Source organism: Vollenhovia emeryi, unplaced genomic scaffold (genome assembly GCF_000949405.1).
Source record: "Vollenhovia emeryi isolate VEMERY1.0 unplaced genomic scaffold, V.emery_V1.0 DF939130.1, whole genome shotgun sequence".
Classification (NCBI taxonomy): domain Eukaryota; kingdom Metazoa; phylum Arthropoda; class Insecta; order Hymenoptera; family Formicidae; genus Vollenhovia; species Vollenhovia emeryi.
Window position 1 is genome coordinate 2,368,920 of NW_011967236.1, and position 19,270 is coordinate 2,388,189.

The 19,270-nt window shown below is 39.8% G+C and overlaps 4 protein-coding genes across 9 annotated transcripts in view; 2 read left to right on the plus strand and 2 right to left on the minus strand.

Moving 5' to 3' along the window:
- On the plus strand, positions 1-3,117 carry LOC105568353 (mitochondrial-processing peptidase subunit beta). Its single transcript, XM_012023961.1, has 7 exons — positions 1-127; positions 870-1,088; positions 1,217-1,602; positions 1,681-1,874; positions 1,949-2,118; positions 2,225-2,479; positions 2,726-3,117. Exons 1-7 carry the CDS (start codon positions 59-61, stop codon positions 2,864-2,866), a joined length of 1,434 nt encoding a protein of 477 aa, XP_011879351.1. The 5' UTR covers positions 1-58; the 3' UTR covers positions 2,867-3,117.
- A 243-nt stretch (positions 3,118-3,360) lies between these two features.
- Positions 3,361-7,332, minus strand: LOC105568354 (MOB kinase activator-like 3). 2 transcript variants are annotated; one of them, XM_012023963.1, is made up of 6 exons: positions 7,097-7,332; positions 6,201-6,347; positions 5,832-5,982; positions 5,397-5,624; positions 5,203-5,318; positions 3,361-5,123 (listed from the first exon to the last, which is right to left on the minus strand). In XM_012023963.1, exons 2-6 carry the CDS (start codon positions 6,243-6,245, stop codon positions 4,956-4,958), a joined length of 708 nt encoding a protein of 235 aa, XP_011879353.1. In that variant the 5' UTR covers positions 6,246-6,347; positions 7,097-7,332; the 3' UTR covers positions 3,361-4,955. The 2 variants fall into 2 exon arrangements, with proteins under 2 accessions (XP_011879353.1, XP_011879352.1); XM_012023962.1 differs by lacking the exon at positions 7,097-7,332 and having other exon boundaries at positions 6,201-6,593.
- Positions 7,333-8,918: 1,586 nt separating this feature from the next.
- The window catches only part of LOC105568356 (lachesin-like), a 286,391-nt gene continuing 276,039 nt past the window's right edge, over positions 8,919-19,270 (plus strand). Inside the window, exon 1 of the mRNA XM_012023968.1 lies at positions 8,919-9,197. The gene's annotated coding sequence lies outside the window, so the exon portion shown is untranslated. The remainder of the gene's footprint in view (positions 9,198-19,270) is intronic.
- The window catches only part of LOC105568357 (UDP-glucuronosyltransferase 2B23-like), a 51,394-nt gene continuing 42,007 nt past the window's right edge, over positions 9,884-19,270 (minus strand). For 3 of the 5 annotated variants that reach the window (XM_012023976.1, XM_012023975.1, XM_012023973.1), the window contains 6 exons: positions 18,985-19,124; positions 17,686-17,999; positions 15,245-15,464; positions 12,535-12,754; positions 11,412-11,764; positions 9,884-11,193 (listed from right to left, as the gene is read on the minus strand). In XM_012023976.1, the coding sequence (XP_011879366.1) occupies positions 11,458-11,764; positions 12,535-12,754; positions 15,245-15,464; positions 17,686-17,999; positions 18,985-19,124 (1,201 nt within the window). In that variant the 3' untranslated portion in view covers positions 9,884-11,193; positions 11,412-11,457. Of the gene's footprint in view, positions 11,194-11,342; positions 11,765-12,534; positions 12,755-15,244; positions 15,465-17,685; positions 18,000-18,984; positions 19,125-19,270 lie in introns of those variants that run through there. The other 2 variants (XM_012023977.1, XM_012023974.1) reach the window with 2 other exon arrangements.

Sequence of the window (19,270 nt, forward strand, 5' to 3'; positions counted from 1 at the left end):
CTTCTCCGTCGTATTTCGCCGCGTTCGCGTCGTCAGCTTCACTCGACAAGTCGGAAAAATGGCCACTCGTCTGCTGAGGATCAGCAGCGCATTGCGCACGTATTCCAATAAAACCAGCCTTGTAAAGGTAAAACCGATTACAGCTCACGATGTGCAGTCATCGTATCGTAGTAGCGGTTTCAGCCTCGCTGCCGGTCCATTCGTTCAACTTCTAGCCAAGCTCGGGATATCCTCCCTTCGCAGCCTCCCCTTACGTAATAAGAGAAAAAAAAACAATGATTCTAGGACTTGTAACGTGCAAAAGCAGCGCGACTGTCCGAATAATTAGTTCGCGTTGTTTTGCCGTGAGATTCGATCAGTTAAGTGTAAACGTTGGGTGCACTCGAATACATGTCTAACCTTGCTTCATCAAGTGTTGGTCTCGCGTCTTCCTTTGACAGATGTGGTTCGATGCATCTCTCATAAAGAACATTTAAGTCAATGTTATATACCTGGGGGCCAATTCTGTATCTTACAGTACAGTGAAAATGCTGACAGCGAGCGGCTTTGTCTCCTTCGAAGGAGACGAAGCCATTCACTTTTAGCATTTTCACTATGCTGCAAGATACAGAATTTGACCCGCTTGTCATTACCTCAATAGGAATGCAACATGTGACAAACGGCATTTACTAAGATTTGAGACTCACACCTTGCGCCTTGTAAAGCGTCTCTTTGGTAAAACGTTAGACGTATTCGCGGATATTTATTAAAAATGTAAACGTATCAAAGAGAATCTCTAAATTTTCTTACAGTAAATTGAATGTGGACAAACTGCTGTGTATTTTTAACGGGAGGTATACGTTACCCGTGCTCTTTACTGATGCATTCAGGTATCGGCGCAATGGCAGTCGACCGCTGCTTCCCTGAAAGAAGCCCTTATCAATCAGCCGGCCACGAGAGTGACCACTCTCGACAGCGGGATGAGAGTCGCCAGCGAGGACAGCGGAGCCGCGACAGCTACTGTTGGTCTCTGGATAGACTCTGGCAGTCGGTATGAAACGGACGAGAACAACGGTGTTGCCCATTTCATGGAGCATATGGCTTTTAAGGTGAATCAAACAGTGTCTGTAACAAGGAATAATAATTAGTCGTAGTAGCGGCTTTTAGTACAGTTTATGGGATCTTGTATAATGATCAAGCCGAAGCAAACTGATACTGAACTCACTTGTTTCAACAGGGAACTGCTAAACGCTCTCAAACTGACCTCGAGTTAGAAATAGAGAACATGGGAGCACACCTGAATGCTTACACAAGTCGGGAACAAACGGTGTTTTATGCAAAATGCCTGTCGCAAGACGTGCCGAAAGCCATCGAGATTCTCAGTGATATTATAAAAAATTCTAAGCTGGGCGAGAGCGAGATCGAGAGGGAACGCGGCGTTATCTTGCGCGAGATGCAGGAAGTCGAGACGAATTTGCAAGAGGTTGTATTCGATCACTTGCACGCCGCTGCGTTTCAAGGTACGTCCTTGGGACGAACGATACTGGGGCCTACTAAAAATATCAAAAGTATCTCGCGGGACGACCTTCTTACATACGTGAAAAATCATTACGGGCCACCTAGGTAAGGTTCCTGTCCGTTGGTTTATGCAGCTACATTTTACTGTCGGCGATCAAAAGATGCGAATATCAATTTCTTTAGATTTGTACTAGCTGGTGCCGGCGGTGTAGATCACAATCAGCTGATCGAACTTGCCGAGAAGCATTTTGGCAAGATGTCAGGACCGGATTATGATAAAGTTCCAGACTGGATTAAATCCTGCCGCTACACTGGCTCTGAAATAAGAGTACGTGATGATACGATTCCCCTCGCTCATGTTGCGATTGCTGTTGAAGGTATTAGAAATTGATGCTCTAGATGAATTAATTGTGACATTATATAGAGTAATCGATAAACATTTTGGCTGTAGGCGCTGGATGGGCTGAGGCGGACAACATTCCTCTTATGGTCGCGAATACCCTCATAGGAGGATGGGATCGTAGTCAAGGAGGAGGTGTAAATAACGCGAGCAGTTTAGCTAAAGCTTGTGCAGAAAACGGCTTATGCCACAGCTACCAGAGTTTCAACACATGCTACAAAGTATGTGTTAAATAAATGTCGCCGATCTGCGGCGATACATAAAACACGGTTGTAACAATTCGTGTACGTATCGAGTCAGTGAATGTATCGTCTTTTAATCTTGCAGGATACAGGACTTTGGGGTATATACTTTGTTTGTGATCCTATGCAGTGTGAGGATATGACATCGTACATTCAGCATGAATGGATGAAACTGTGCACGTCGGTTTCTGAAAAGGATGTGACACGTGCAAAGAATATTCTGAAAACCAACATGTTCTTGCAACTGGATGGAACCACTGCCATTTGTGAAGACATTGGCCGTCAAATGTTATGTTACAATCGCCGTATTCCACTCCACGAGCTCGAGATGAGGATAGATGTATGTAGTTTCTGTTGTATGAATTAGAGCTTTCGATACACAAGTGAATCAATGTTACAAGGAAATTTTCTGCAATTAAGTTTATACATTTTTATGCATGTGTATATGAGATGTGTCAAAACGTAAATCTTCAGTACAAAAGAAGTAAATATCCGACAGGATTTATTGTAATAAAATTTTATCCTACTTTTTTAAGAAGCTATTTAAAAGATATTAATAAGAATAATTATGTCATTTATTTTTCAGAGCGTAACTGCTGACACTATTCAAAATGTTGGCATGAAATACATTTTCGATCACTGTCCAGTGATCGCGGCAGTTGGTCCAGTTGAAAATTTACCGGATTACAATAATATTCGTGGAGCTATGTATTGGCTCAGGGTGTAACCATCTTCGAGCATCAGTCATCAATAAATTTTAGCAAATTAGAAATAAAAGTACGACACGCTTATGCCTGCCCTACTTCCGATAAAATGTCCATACAACTCGATAATACTAATAAATTCAGTTTCCAATAACAATATAAGAATTGTGTCTTTCACTATATGAGATTGTAGTTTTATTTGGCCATACATTTACCAAATGTTCATCGATGTATATTGTCTGGCGAAAATAAACAGTCGAAAATACGTTTTGCATATTTGTGGAGTCATTTTCAAGTTTAACCGATAGTAGAACCTACATGCGTATCTTATTAAATTAATTTTTTTATATGTTCAGAATAGAAATAAGTCCATTAATATTATACTATAAGATAATATTAAAAGAAAATTAATATTTCTGAACAAATAGACGATTATAAAAGACGATAACAAGATAAAAATAAGTTCTACATAAAAGCAACTTTAATTTGATCTCCATTAAAATATATAAGCAATAAATAGGTAATATATTTTTATTTGCACAATACACATACAATTTATGCTCGTGAATTATCTAGCCATTGACAAAGGAAGCAGGGCTATTTAAATCGATATTTGTACTTATTTGGACTGTAGTTACCATAGTAAGTATGCTATAATAATTCTAAATATGTTTAAAATAAACTTTAAACTTAAGTACAGACATAAATTTCAGTAATTACATTGTTAACACTGATAAACATCGTTTATTTACTGAATAAATACAGGGAACTAAAGACGGGATAAGATTGCATCAAAGGGTAAAGTAAAATATAAAGAGAGTTTCGAGAGATTGCATGTCTGTACTTGAGTTACACCGTAAAATGATGTAATATTTATTATCAGCACAATAATCTTTGGCATAATGAGAATATGCAAATCTGAAATTGACCTATTTATCTTGACTTATGTATATACTTAGTTACATAGATTATATAAAAGATACAAATTTTTTTTGGTTTTATTCTGTATTCAAACTTTGTTAGTTAAAACGTTAGGTAATGCATATTTATCATGTAAATGGGCTAATAAAATAACATTGTTGGTGTTAAAATGTATATTTTAGTGTAGAAAGGAATATGGATTTCCTATATATTTACAAAAATTTTTGGCAATACTCGTTTACTTTATATTCCTCGAAAATTCGTTCTTGCACATAAAATATTTAAATATTTAATCTGGTAGTAAATGTGCAATAGCATTTTCTTAATTTCATTGTTTTATTATTTTTTTATGCATGCTGTGCAGATCTGAGCTTTATATTTCAAGGTGAATAAATGTTTTAATTACTAATTATTAACTGCATTATAAATTTTCTATCACTTTGTTATCGTGAAGTTTTTCCATATTTCTTGCTTTATTAGTATCTATAGTATCATATTTTACAAAAATATGAACGTAATTGTAAATATCTGACAATCCAAATAAGATCTATAGAAATCACAAAAAATTAAACAATGTTAATATAAATATCTAATATAATGTCTTACAAAGACAATGAGAAAAAGGTGGCCACACTAAAGAACTAGAAGAAATAAAATGTTTAAGATTCAATAACAGTTTCGATCTTAAGAGTTAAACGCTTCATGTTCTAACAAAAAATTTGGAGATTTAACTTTTCTATCACCATAACTTAAATATGTATAAATATTGAGTATATATTGTTATCTTAATTTTGGAACTAATTAGATAATACATGCAATGATATATCTAATTAGCTTATTAAATATTGCACCTATGACTATGCTTTAAGCATTTTAATATAAACATAAGAATAGAAATTTTGTAAATTACATTATGAGTTTTCTCTCTTGCTTTTGGAGATAAATATATTTCAAAAATGTAACTAATAACTCAATTTTTATAAGATAATGCACATAATGCATGTTTTCAAATTGCTACTAATGTCTCCTGCAATAAGTCATCTTGAAAAATTGTATATTAGTAAACTGTTACAAGAACTAGGTTCTATTTTCATATAAAATCAGCATATGGCTTTCTTTCTCTGCTTGCCCGGAAGTTCTGTTATTGAGTAAGTGTAATTATCAGTTTTATCAAATATGACTACGAAATAACTATCTGCTTTGATTGCTCGATGGCGCTGTGCTTTGAGTAGGAGAAACGCTATCCTTACAAACTTTGGCAGTCATTTCAGCTAACGGTTCTAATTCCTTAGGATTAATTAAATCAAATTCTGTTACAAAGTAGTAGAAATGCTTGTAACATGTATTCACATGCGCCTCCTAAAATAATGACACGTTCGTTCAAAGATCTCTGTAATGTGGTAAAATATTGAAAATACTCCAGTGTTGATGTACTTACCGCTCCTATTGCTACAATACGATCAAAGTGATGGATATACACGTGAACGAAGACCCTGAAGAGGCGTGTCAAGATTTTTCTACATAGCGGTATAAATGTTTTGGGAAATGGCACATCTGTAAGAAACATTTATACATCTCGATATAAAGCAAGATCACTCTATATCAAGTAATGTCGTAAGACGAATAGCAAACCTGTTGACACTGGAAAAACCGTTTCGTTATTTATTTGAGCTTCGATCCAATCCATAAGAAGGGCAACGTATTGCGGCGCTGGTAACGCCGTTGGCTTCTTATATTTTTCACCGTCTGCCCACAAATATTCGAAACGCGCTCCACCGCTCATCGTTGGACAAGATGCCGAGTCACAGTACTCAGATACAGTACCGTATATAAGATTTATTCTATTAAAAAAGTCTACGACTGCAAGAAGAAAGAACAATATATAACTATTGTGTTTGCTCCCTGTAAACAAGATGTTTTTCATAGAATGGAATAGGATTCGAGTGCTTGGAATATCTTTCTCATCAAATACAATGCAGAAGTAGGATCAAGACAGCACTGGAATATTCTTAATGAAATTTTTATGTAACATCAAATCTTTGTATCGCTATTGAACATTTCACATACCGTGAACGGCGATCCAGTCATTCATATCTTCCCCGGGAGGTAATTTGACGACGGATCTCAGGTTGATTCCGGAATTGAGAGAAGCTTGAGCTTGCTTGTGCAAAGAATAACGCAACGTTCCATGAGCAAACTTCCTCTTCGGCCGAAACGTCTGTAATCGCAATAATAATGTATAAACGTGTTTTCTTAAGAATAGTAAAATGCAACAACACAAACTGATTCTTACACCCCACTACGCTATATGAATTTTATTTATTTCAACAATACTATTTAAAAATAAGGAGGAAGGCGAGTTGTCACGGGTCTTAAACCAAACTCAATTTTAGGTTAGTCTACCGTAAAATCTCGCAGGTCAACGGCGGTCTTTACCTTGCCTTTCTGGAAGAACTCTATGAATCCGCTCAACGTGGTCATCGTGCGTGCGAAGAGCTATTGTTGTCCTCAGTTGTTTATTCTCGCAAGAAACTTGAGAGGGGAAGACACGCTTGGCCTACGTGCAGCTCCGAATCCTCGCCGCTACGCTCGCCGGCATTTTCACAGGGAATAAGTGGAACAATATTTTATCCGATCGCGCACGGGAGAGTTGCGAGAAGAGAACCCGTTTAAATTGTGTCCGCGGACGTGTTTTTACGCCCCCGAGTGCGTTCAACGCGCCTGACACGCTCCGATGCGTTCCGCAACGTCCTGTGACCAGAATGTCACCGAGTGTGACTGACCGCAGACGCCGATGCGCAAAGCGCAAATTGCGACGCGATGCGGCGATGCACTCGCGACTCGCGTAGCATCAACAAGGCGCTACTGAAGTCTGGGTCTGGTCTTACGCGAAAGTTCGCGCGACTGCCAAAATTTTGACTACTAGCTCACGACACAACGTTAATTTTATGATTCATTATTCATCCGGTGTCTCGTAGATGCACGCGTGCATCTACGATAATACATGAATCGTTTATTTGAACCTGCACTTTTTTTTATCGCTACCATATTTCCTATGCAGGTGATGATGGGACGAAATAAAATTTCATCGTTTAATATCGCGTCGGTAGCTGTGATGTTTTAGCAGGTGCTTGAACGAATCAAGAGTGCTAAGTATTTGTTTTTAACTTAAAAAAAGATTTAGAATACGGGATCGGTTTGGTTATGAATTTAAAATAGGAAGCTTATTAAATTTTTAATGAAGAATGTTGACTTATTTCTTTTAACTAGAACGCGTATGCCGGTTAATTAATTTCAGAATACCGAGCTTGTTTAATAATTGTATAACAAACCTTCATAATATTACGCAGGAAAACGCGCATCTCAAACTAAAGAATAATTCTTCGATTTTATTTCATAGCCCCTGTTGGCTCCTGAACACTGGACGCGGTAACGTTCCCGCGCGGCGGAACTTTGCTAGGAAAACCAGCACTAGCCAATCCACATCCGAGCGTTGGTTGGCTAGTGCTGGTTGCCCTAGCCAAGTCCCGACGCGTCCAGTCCAGTGGGCAGGAGCCAATCCTCGACGCCAGCGGAAGAGGGACCGAACGGCGCGTCCATCCAGGGAGAACCGCAAGCTCCATCCAGTGGTCCTGCTCGGCCGGGCAGCCTCTGCCGTCTGCGGCGAAGCCGCCCGGGCGCCGCTCTTATATAGCCCAGCGTGTTGCAAGCGCCGACCAATCGCCGCTCGCCGTCGCCGCGCCACGCCATTGGCTGGAGGGCAGGTGGTGGGGAGCCGGGATATACACCCGGCGAGCAAGGGAGCGCCGACCAATCGGCGCTCGGCGCTGCGGCGCGCCACGGCATTGGCTGGAGGACTGGTGGTGGGGAGCCGGTGGTGGAGCCGGGGTATATAAGGAGCGAGCAAGTCGCGCGCGGCCAGTGGCTTCCAGGCGACGGACGGCAGCGGATGGCAACGGGCGGCAGCGGGCGGCAGCCGGGAGCCGATGGCGAGGATGCAGCGGACGGCGCACTCGGATTGGCTGAGCGCCTCTGCCAGCCAACCCGAAGGCGTCCTCTCCACCGGTCACCGCGGATTCTTCTGGAAGCACTGCGTGCGTCGCTATTGAGAGCGATCGCTAGTAGATAATGATGCGTCGCACGAAGAATGCAACCGGCAACCTTTCCAGAGATCCTTCCTCCAAATTCCCAAGGCGTCGATGAAAGTTGCTGACGTGAAGCTCGGCTAGGATCTTTGCTAAAAGCTTGCAAAGAGATGTTTCTACTTCTTTCCGGCACATCCTTCTTCCCGTTTATGATTTTCTACATCCCTGCTATAAGATCTTCCTATCCAAGGTAGGGTATTGAGTTGTTGACAGGTCAAAGGTTAGACTATAAGATAGCCAGCGCGGCTTTCTCGTCGGCCGATCGTTTCTCTCGTTTCAGACGGTTGAGAATTTAAGTCCCGACATACGACGTATACTATAGCAGGCCTTAATCTTATATTACTCGATATTAAACGCGTCGCGCGATCGAATGCATCTCGACGAGGAAGAGAATCGCGAGGAACGCGTTCCGAACGGTTGATGTTCCGGTTCCGCGGCAACTAAGAACCTTCGGCTTTAAGAATCACTCTTTCGCGCGAGCGTCGACGGCGACGAGTCTCACGACGTATCTTCCGACTTTTCGCGTAAACGCGAAACTTTAAAGACACCGTGCATAGAAATTAGATCGTCCGCTTCGCGTGGGCGCGGATAATTTCTGGCGCTCGCGGTCTGCGCCGCACTGGTTTTTGGTTCACGTACGTTTGTCGCGCGAACGCGCGGGACGCGCTGCCATATTGCGACGCGAGTTAACAATAAAAAAAACGGACGCAACTGTAAGAACCTTCGGCTTTAAGAATCTACTCTTTCGCGCGAGCGTCGATGGCGACGAATTTCACGACGTATCTTCCGACTTTTCGCGTAAACGCGAAACTTTAAAGACACCGTCCATAGAAATTTGATTGTCCGCTTCGCGTGGGCGCGGATAATTTCTGGCGCTCGCGGTCTGCGCCGCGCTGGTTTTCGGTTCGCGTGCGTTTGTCGCGGGACGCGCTGCCATATTGCGACGCGAGTTAACGATGAAAAAACCGGACGCGATGGCCTCGTCGCCGGGAATCGCCGCGTTATATTCGTCCGCGGGTGGTCGTCGTAGTTTCGTCGCTCGCGAAAGGCGAGGTGTCGCGGTTCATTGGAAGCATTCAGTTTCCCGTCCGCGATATTGCGATGCGAATTAACTCTCTGCCTCTGTTAAATTCCTTTAGAAAGTAAATACCGAGCCGTGAGTGCGCTGTCGATCGTCGAGGGAAATTTCACGGACGACGTCGGGGGAAATTTCACCGGGGACGTTGAGGAAAACCACGCGGGAGTGGAGATTCGCACTGGTGGAACTCGATTGCAGTTCGTCGGGGTGGTGAGTGGTTTTCCAAATTTCGCCCGCGCCTAATATCGGGCCTGGGCCCTAACGCCCCTGGTTCTCACCAACGTCGTTTAACTTTGATCCTGGTTAAGTGTATCTTCTGTCTCTCTCCAAGGGGACAGTTTGAAAGAGACAAAGGATGAATTAAACTAAGATCAGAGTTAAACGACGTTGGTGAATATGGGCATTAATGTTAATTTCAGCTGGCCGATTAACTCGCAGTTCGTTCGCTACCAATAAACACCAACTAACAATTATGTAACATCGTTGCATTTGTAATTTCTTATAATATAAATTCTTATAATATGTAAAACACATGTTCATAACAATAACATTATTGAGATTCTGCATTCTTGCTAGAAAATTATAATATTGATATTATGTATATAGCTGTTAGCTGGTGTTTATTGCCGCCTCTCTCGCGCAAAGAGTGCGAGGGTATTTTTGCTTTTATCGGTCTAAACATTTGAAATTTTTAGGAGAAAACGAGCGAACTCCATAAAAATATTCTACGGAAATATTTTCCCAAATAGTACGAACAATCTTTATAAATTCGAAAAGGATCTACTTTTTAAATTTTTTACGCATCAACGCAATCCGTTCAAATTAAACTCCAAAAGAATTCGTTTCCGATATAAATATTTGTAGAGTTTTTTTAAAAGACACACTTTTGTACCCGGAAAAGAGCTCGGAATTGGTTACATAAAAACAAATTCTTTTTGAACTTTTAAGAATATTTTTAGAATGGGAATGGGAGGGAAAAAGAAAGAGAGAATTCGTTTTGATTCTCTGTGCTATTTGGGCTGAATGTGGAGATAAATATACGTATCTTTTTTAAAAGTGACTCATATCCCTTAAAAAAATACAATGCGGCCCTTTCGCCGATAAAAAATTCACGATTAGACGAATCTTAGAATATACAAATACAAACTTCATTATGAGTATATCAAATTTTCCTCAAAATCACTAACAATTTATCTACATAATAAAGTTGCCAATTTTTCTCAGGTATTTTTTAATAAAATGAATACCCGAAGTATCACACAAAATGTATGTTTTCACCGTGGCTGTAGACTGGTTCTCTTCGTTTTATGATTAGTTTCACTGAAATATTAGTTCCTTACTTTTTTCCATTACAGATTTTGCGTGGTAAATAAAATACTGTAACTTTTTTTGAAATTAGGAAAAACATGGATAACTTTGTTCCTCTATTACTTAGACGTAGTGAAACTTTCAAGTTACTCTGTGAAACTGTTCTCGAGAAAAATTGGAAACGATTTTCACGAATTTTTTTCAACTTCTATTTGACAATATGCAGCGAGTTGTATGTGGCTCAATTAAAATATTTCGTTATCGGGCTTCGATTCTTTTCTGTCCCAAATCTAAAAACTGTGTCAGTTTAGTTGTCACTCTTCTGTTTATTTTATACATAAACCGTAATGTAGAAAGAAACGAAGAATTAGTAATCGAGAGTTTTATTTCTCGCTGCATAAACACATATATCCGTTATTTCTTTGTGTTATATCGTAATATCAAATAGACAGATTTTTCCGCTTGAAAATACAATATAAGATAATAACGTATCAAAGAACCAGGCGTCGGTATGTAAGATACAAGCGGGTGAGATTACAGCTTCCCGTTTTTCTAAATTATCTTTTATGGATAACGTTCGAAAGCATAGCTTTCGTTGATAAATTTGGAACTTTACGCAATCACTTATTGTTGATCGAAAATGTAACGAATGATAGAAAAGTGAAATTCAATCGGGATACTATTTCTTCTATTGACTTTTCACTCGCGTCTAATTTACTCTTCCAATTACATGAGCGGTGTAATACGTACGAATTTCCAGATTTGAATATCACTCAACATTTTTCAAATGTTCGAATAACCGTTTTGAATGCATGAAAAATGCAATAATGCACGGCACAAAGGTATAAGTAAAAAAAGTGTCTCCCTGGTATCTGCAATATACTCTCTAAAATTTTTGGAGTGAAAATACTGCCATAGAGTGAAACGTTCACCCTACTGGAGTTAATATTCACTCTGTTGGAGTAAGTATTCGCTCCAATAGGGTGAACGTTTCACTCCGTGGCAGTATTTTCGCTCCAAAAATTTTAGAGAGTATATTCACTTCTTTACTCTAAGCATTACTCTTGCAATGCCTACTCGTACAAGCTCGTACGAAACTCTCTCTAATTTATATTGCATTATCATCAACTTTTACTTCGTTGCCTCGCATCATAAATTCACATTAATCGAGCTTCCGTTTCAAGTTACTTATCCATCGTTTTAAATCACTCGCGCGTCTGATTTTTACAAAAACACCGGCGGTTCTGCCGTACAACACGTAACTGATGTATAATAATAAAGCGAGACATGTAGCCAGGCACAGATACGGTGCATAATAATGTATCCGTGACATATCGTGCCCGTGATACCGTAAATGTCTCGAGTTTGGAAATTTCAATACGTGTTCCACATGCCACACCGCCCTGTCTATAGGTTTCACCAATTCGTCCCGCACGATCGCCGACATCGTTTTGATATTGTTCAGATATCTGTAAATTACAATTGCCCCACGTTAAAATAGCATTTTGTTTGAGCTTTAATCATATCTATACGGGAAGAAAAATGTTGTCGAATTAATTTTAATTTTAAGCATTGAACTAAATATCCAGATCGTTAAGACAACAATCTGATGTTATTTATTTATTAATACTGATGTTGTTTCAACAATTTTATTTCAATTACACCGATCTTGTTGATGCAACATTATTCTTTTTTCCGTGTAGACATCGATAATTCTTTCAAAGATCGCGGCTAATCATTTCTTATTCCTTCAACGATCATGACTGACGCGATTATTCTGCGATTTTAATGCACTCCATTTAACTGGTACTTAAAATTATGCCATGTTAATCCAAAACGGTTATATTATCACATAATTTTTGCATCAATTAAATTTAGGATACACGTATATAACACAAGGTGTTTTCTAAATGAGTGTCAAAAATGCAAGAGGATATTTCTCGGCTTAGTTTATGAATTTACGAAATGTCGTATGAACGTACATATGTAAGCGTACCAAATTTTCTTCATAAGCCAAGAAATAGCATTTTCGACCCTTATTTAGGAAACATCCCGTATAAAACATGATTCGATGGGAAAAGACCGTAAGTCATTCTCGGCTTGGTTTAGACGTACCTTTTAGAAATGAGTCCGATACAAGAATAGCGATCGCGAGAGCGAAATGCCGCGAGGATTAATTTTTCGACGAAAGGTCACCGCTTCCGGCGTGATCCCGTGTCAGAAACCGGGTCATACTCACGTTTTATTTTCGATGATCTCCGTGAGCGTTTGCACGACGGAGTTTTCGGTTATGGTGTCGATGTTCAGTGTCAGTCCGATACCGGCGTCTAGGATTTTACGTGCGTTGAAATACTGATCCCCAAAAAAGGGAATCGCGACTACCGGCACGGCGTAGAGCACCGCCTCTTGTAACGACTGCAATCCGCCCTGCATCATGTACGCCATCACCTTGGGATGCGCTGCATATGTAAAAGCGTAAAGTACGTAAAGTACCGTAAAATGACGCTTTACTTACGGATTATTTGCTTTCGAGAATTACCGAGGGACCCGCGTGGCACGGCGGTGCAAAAAAAAAGAGAAAACGCGGCGGGGGGGAAGATAGAGAGGGGGGCGGAGGGTGGCAAAGTCCCGGGCGTTGATTACGGGCAAGCGAGATTTCATAAAAATGTCTGCATTGTCGTATTTATTTTTTTCGCGTCGTACTTTACGGCCGATTGATCGCATTCGAGTATCCACGCGCGCGCGGAATTTCCCCGACGAAATTCTCGCCGATGTGCATTTTTTACCGTCACACCGGGGAATGCCGGGGGAATGAGATTTTTTTTTTTCATTATACGTAACGCGATACACACTTCTCTCAATCAGGACATATTTTACCCGGGGAATTTGCGCGACACGGTTATTAGGCACGTCTTTTTCATTATACATATTTATACAATCTCCCCGTAGAAAATTTCTTCTGCTAAAACGAAGTTGGTCTTAAAACTTTTTTTTTAGGACCAACCGAGCATATTCCCCAAATGACGAAGTCTTACCGCTCATTTAAAATTAATCGAAGGAATCTATTATTAAAGTTCGTACTGAAATACTTTTGCGGCGTCACGTATAACATGAATGTCGTAATACGAACATCGAGGGTAGATGTGGACACGGCGGAAGGTGTTACACGTACAACGGGTCGCGATGCATCGATAATCCCAAAGTTTCGATATAATTGTGTCGTTTCTTTCGGTCACCGGTTCGTATTCCCAACACTAATACCGTTCTTCGCGCCGGCAACCGCTGCCTGTCTATCAATGTGTATAAAACTTTGTGCACGCTTGTGCATTTGCATCGAGCCAGTTGCGTTACCGCCAGCAGGAGTTGTTTGTCAGAATTTCCCGCGAGAATTTCACCGCCGCATGCGTCATGAGTTATCGTTTCGCTTCATTCCGCTGCGCCAGTCCGCGGCGTGCAGTTTCCTTGGTCGCGATAGTGTGCATTGTTGTGCGGCCATTTTTTGTTTTCATTCCAATACTTATCCTTAAGCGACTTGCGCAAAAATAACGCGTTTCGAGCGTTCAAACGCGGGAAAGGGCCTGGTATCGACGTGTGCATCGGCCTTTCTTATATTCTATGTTACTTTTCTCTTTGATGTGACGCGAGAGAGCGAGGGAAACGTTGGTCGAATTCAAACATCCGAGTAACGCGATCTCGATCGGGAGACAGCTTTGATGATCATTTCGAAACGCGTGGCAGCGGTGCCGTTTCGATCGTCGGGACTTTGTCCGATTGGAATCCAGCCGCGTGTCTCTCGACATAAAGGAGACCCGCGTTTCGTCTCTGGCGCTTAAATAATACCAGAAAATGGCGCAGCCGCGATATAATAGCGTAATTAAGCTGAAATCGTTTAAAGGTCCCGGATCACGCGAACGACACGTCCAAAGAATATTAGTCGGGAAAAATTAACGTGCTTTGCAAATAAAAGTGACGTTAAAGTTTGTCGAATGTCTGCATGCGATGGTTGGTACATCCTCGTAGTCGTCGTCGTCGTCAAAGTTTCTTTCTTGCGCTGAATTTTGCTTAACGAATCCGTGCGATTGTACACGTTAACAAAATAGGAATGTAATCGTTAAAGGTCTTAGTGTACGTTTCTCGATTCATTTATGGTAAAAGCGAACAAGTAGTTAGAGTACTTCGGCAATATATGAAGCATTTATGAGATCATTATCGGGCAATTAAATTCGAATTTTACATTTCGTTAGCGAGCTGGGAAAGTTTTAGTACATACTTACATAAAATAAGTTTGCAAAATTGCCTCCTTTAGCTATCATTACTTTCCGACCGACGAATAGATTGATTATTTACTGTATTGATTCGGCAACGATTTCGTTTAAATTAAGTGGAATGTATAATATTCATAATTACTTAATTTTAATAATAGATCTTATAATTAATTTGGTCGACTTTTTAATCTTTGAGAAAGTATCTCGATGCAAAATAATTCAATGTTTGAGTTATATAACACAATTAAATTAAATAATTAATCTATAATCATTTCTCCAACGGTTTGAGATTATTTGCGATATACATATATCACTTTATTTTATATAGTGACATGTTGAAATTCAAAATGTTGCAACAACTTTTTTTTTAAGAAAATAATGAATTCGACAAAGCATCTATTACCAAATTTAGAACCAAGCATTGGATTGTATTGTGTAAAATACGTAGGATCACGAAACTGAAATGAGATCGTAAAATATTATAAGTTCTCTCCCTCTTTCTTTCCTACGCGGTCCATTCCTTTTATAATGTTATCGATTTTCTATCTTCAAGCACAAAGAAATTCCAGCATAGAATGCTTCTCATCAAACCGTTTTGTAAGTGCATATCTCGCGGCGGTTGATCCGCTTCTTTCGAAGAGAACGAGGTAAAGAGTTGGTCAGTTTAGCCTTGGGCAGCCTTACCGAGGACCGCTTGTTGAGGCACCCACTTCACAAATTTGATGTTGGTCGGATGAATAGCCATGTTACCGTCATGTTTCCATAGAACTCTTTGCTTGAGCGAGCCTAGGGCGTTGCACAATGCGGTCAAAGGTCCAGCGGGTAGTTGGTCAGTTTGCAGATTTGAGCCCAGAGAGAAATAAATAGCACCGTCCTCAGCGTTGTCTAGGAATTCGCGAATATCCTGGAATAGTAGTGAAAATTGCGTTAAACGTATGACACGTATGGTGGATATGTATATTTTAGCACGAAATTGTATAATATTTCTAGGCGACACATACGCGTAAAGAAATTTGAAAATATTTTACATCGTTGAATGCTCGGATAGAAATAGTATTTTTTTAAATTGCACCATCAATTTTTTATTGAGATATGAATACTGTTTCGTCCAGTAGAATTATTCGTTTTCAAATAAAATCACTGAAGATAACGAAATTTCACACATGAAACACAATTTATATTTATTACTAATTGTAAGAGCTCACGCGTTAAAGGACGTATTATTGAATAGATATATCTACATTAGATCTACGTTATACTGGATAGATAATATTGTAAAATTTTAATTTGTCGTTCTTAATAACGTGCCAGATCATGAATTATTTCCAACTTTTTTTACTCGCTCGTTCCAAAGTTATTAATTATTGAATATTGCTATTTTAACAAAGGGTCTTACGGGAACTTTCGAAAAAAACAAATAATAAATCATTCAGAAACTATCAAAAACCAATGCTAAAAATTTGATTTTTGCATCATATTCTTCAAACGTGTAAAAATGTTTTAGTGAATTTTTAAAACGATTTACTTGCTCGTTTTGCAGTTATTATAAAAAACCCGCTATAATTATCGGTATTTACGACGGAACTATGATTTCGTGAATTTCTTACAATTATGTGTCGATTTGAATTCACGTTCTGTTTATTTTAATTTAAATTTTCTGATTTTTGGATTAATTGTCGGAAGAAATGATCCGGCCAATACATCCTTAAGTTGCAGTTACAACAATCGAATGTCACTTTGCCATGGAGGCATTATTGTTTTATAAAATACACATATACGCCATACAAACTTTGTATATTTTCAAAATTGCGTTAGCAACTGCTACGATAGGATGCAAATGGAACCGATTGTGCTATTAATGCGATTGATATTACAGATAATGTAACTTCCTTTGTTAATTGCGAAACCTGCGCTAGCTTTTATGGCAGACACGGCGATGGTGGTTCCATGTGCACAATGTGTAGCCGAAGGCTTTGTCCTATTAATTACAACTGTTCATGGATTTCGATACATTCTGGTATATGTGTATAAAGACGATCACACATTGCCGCGGTCACGTTCCGTTCTGAACGTCGTCCGGGATCACGTGGTAACTGCAGTTATCTTTGCGCATTGTACTCTGGCGATCGGGTAAATTTAAAAGAAACTAAATTTGGTAGAACCAAAAGCTATAAAATATTCAACTTTTATCTTCGAGCAATATATAAGCCTTATCATTATTTTTATATAAATTTATTAATCGAATTTACTCATCTCTCTCCCCTAATGGATTGAAAATATAACTTAATAATGTACCATATGTTTAATCAAATTTCTAATTTTAAATTACAATCCAGTGTATGAAACTTTAGACTAATATTAGGAAAAATGCACTTTCAATGATTGAACAATTATTAGGTCAATTATATGCTCAACTAGCCATAGTAAAATTAAACAATCGTTATGAACAAACATGTTCGACGGTGCACTCCTAGATTGACGCCGAAGAACGCAAACAGCTATTGTAATACTATGTAGAGGCGATTTCGCGGATATTTTTTCTATGTGAAGGATCTTCAACGAAATACTCTTCCAATAATATTTTCCTTGTCGGCCCTTGGGGAGACTTAGAACGGTTCGCGGTAAATAGCAATGACGTTTACCTTTACGTCGCTACGCTGAGTCGTTGGTAAACTTCTACCAACTGACTATTATTGGTCACCTGTGAGAATGGTATGTATTTCCCCGGGAGAAATCATTCTCGTACGACACACAATTTCGCCTTTCCGAGACGTAGGTACTTAGAACTGCGAGAAGCGTTTAATCGACGTAAAAATATCAACTCTCAGACTCTGCACTCGAGAAATGTCGACGCGTTTAACTCGATAAATTGTTTAATTTCATTTTACAATCTAAATGTCTTTTATCGTAAACGCACGATTTAAAGAAGCGGGTGGGAATCATGACACAGAAGATAACTCAATATAATCCACAATTGTATGAATGTACCAATAATGTAATTGTTTTAGCCGTGTTACTGTTTCGATACTAAATAATCGCAAATTTTTTTTTCTGATGCAACGTTAAAATTATTGAATCGCGCGCATAGTTTTTTTTTAACATACCATATAGTTGTAATTGCTTACCTCGGGCAAAGGGCCGGGATTTTCCGAAATATGCAAGCTGTGCACTTCGATAACGTGCGGCAGCAGTGGCTTCGGGTAACCGAACACGTGATTGTTGCCCAGAATCACCAGACTGAAATTTTTATCAATGTCGTAAACGGATGTGCCGGGTGTCAGTTCGTTAGCCATGCGTTGAGCCTTTGGTAGATGCCAGTATCGATAATACAATCTTGTGTACGTTGTATAAAGGATGTTCATTATACGCTCGTTGATTGTCATTCTGTCCGTGAATGGATACGTCATGTCTGGATTAAAATTAGGGTCATCTGGATTTCCTGTCAATCACAAGTGAGGACATTTTTTTTAAATAAAACAATCGAAATAGCAAGGTGACGTTAAATGACGTTTTAATGGCGTCCTATTAACGTTAGAGACGTGATTGAAACGACATTTCAGGTCACCTTGTTACTTGGAAAAGTATTTTGAAAACTAGTCGCTTACAGAATACGGTATATTTAATCGTGAAATGTAAAAGTTTTAAACGCAACTTCGAGTTTTTCGGTGATACTTGTGAGTTATATGTTGCGAAGGATGGGCGTTATAACACTCTATTACGCTATGCGTGTCTTACGTTTGTTCTACAACTACTTTTCTTTTATTGCTTCTGTCCGGACGGATAGAGAAATGTGTTATTGCACGGTAAATTTTGTCGCGGGTCAAGAGAGAGAAGCGCGATGTATTACAATCGCTGCGCAGTACATCTACTTGTTCGGAAGCTCAACTCTCGGTGATTGGGTCAGATCAATGAGGAGCGCTACCACCTCGGTACGCGGTCCGCCTTCGCAAAATTCGCCCGGCTTTAATTGAAATATTTCAGTAGCAGCCATGGCGATCCATTTCACGGTCTATTACGTTCATCCGGAAGAGTACTTTCGGGTATCTTCAATTACGTCGAGGTAAAGGAATCGAATGGCGGCGAGCTGGCGCGTCGTCCCTCGCCACCTTTTCTTCGACGCTCCTCGGGTCAGCCCGGTACAAGTTAAAGCACTACCGAGTAATCTATCCTTTTCCACGAAGACTCGGTCTCCGATTGCTCGCACTTTCTGCTTTAACGACAATTTACGTCAATTTCCGCGCGCGGTAACGACGTTCGTTGCTGATGCCAACCTGGGCGAGTGCGAACCCAGTAGAAAAAGACATTGCGGAACGACCGACTCGTATTCCCGAGTTGTTACCTGGGCCGGGTGACTTTTGCAACACAATAAAATTGCTAGGCTCGACGAAATAGCAAGGGTTGTTCGACGTGCACGACATGCTCACCTACGGAATCCATTACGTAGGGCAAGTTGCCCACGCTCAAAAATCCAATCAGCACGGGGAAGTTGTAGTGTTTCACGAGGGCGTAGTAACATTGGTACCACAACTGCTCTATAATGATTGCGTCGAATGTCTTGTTGCTCCTGCAACAAGTAAATTCCAATTGGATTCGTTTCAGCGTGTTGTTCGTTGAACTATTACATTCGTACTGTTAAAGTCCTTGCGATTTTAGTCTTTGTATTGTATTTATACATGGAGATACGCATTTAATTTATACCGCAGAGCTGTA

Excerpts from the sequence above, each read along its gene's own strand:
- LOC105568354 (XM_012023963.1), bottom strand. The coding sequence starts at position 6,245 with ATGACCACGTTGAGCGGATTCATAGAGTTCTTCCAGAAAGGCAAG. Across the intron at positions 5,319-5,396 it reads GGTTTTTCCAGTGTCAACAG|ATGTGCCATTTCCCAAAACA; the intron begins GTTTGCTATTCG and ends TGTTTCTTACAG. Across the intron at positions 5,124-5,202 it reads GTATTGTAGCAATAGGAGCG|GAGGCGCATGTGAATACATG; the intron begins GTAAGTACATCA and ends TCATTATTTTAG.
- LOC105568353 (XM_012023961.1), top strand. The coding sequence starts at position 59 with ATGGCCACTCGTCTGCTGAGGATCAGCAGCGCATTGCGCACGTATTCC. Across the intron at positions 128-869 it reads ATAAAACCAGCCTTGTAAAG|GTATCGGCGCAATGGCAGTC; the intron begins GTAAAACCGATT and ends TGATGCATTCAG. Across the intron at positions 1,089-1,216 it reads TGGAGCATATGGCTTTTAAG|GGAACTGCTAAACGCTCTCA; the intron begins GTGAATCAAACA and ends TTGTTTCAACAG.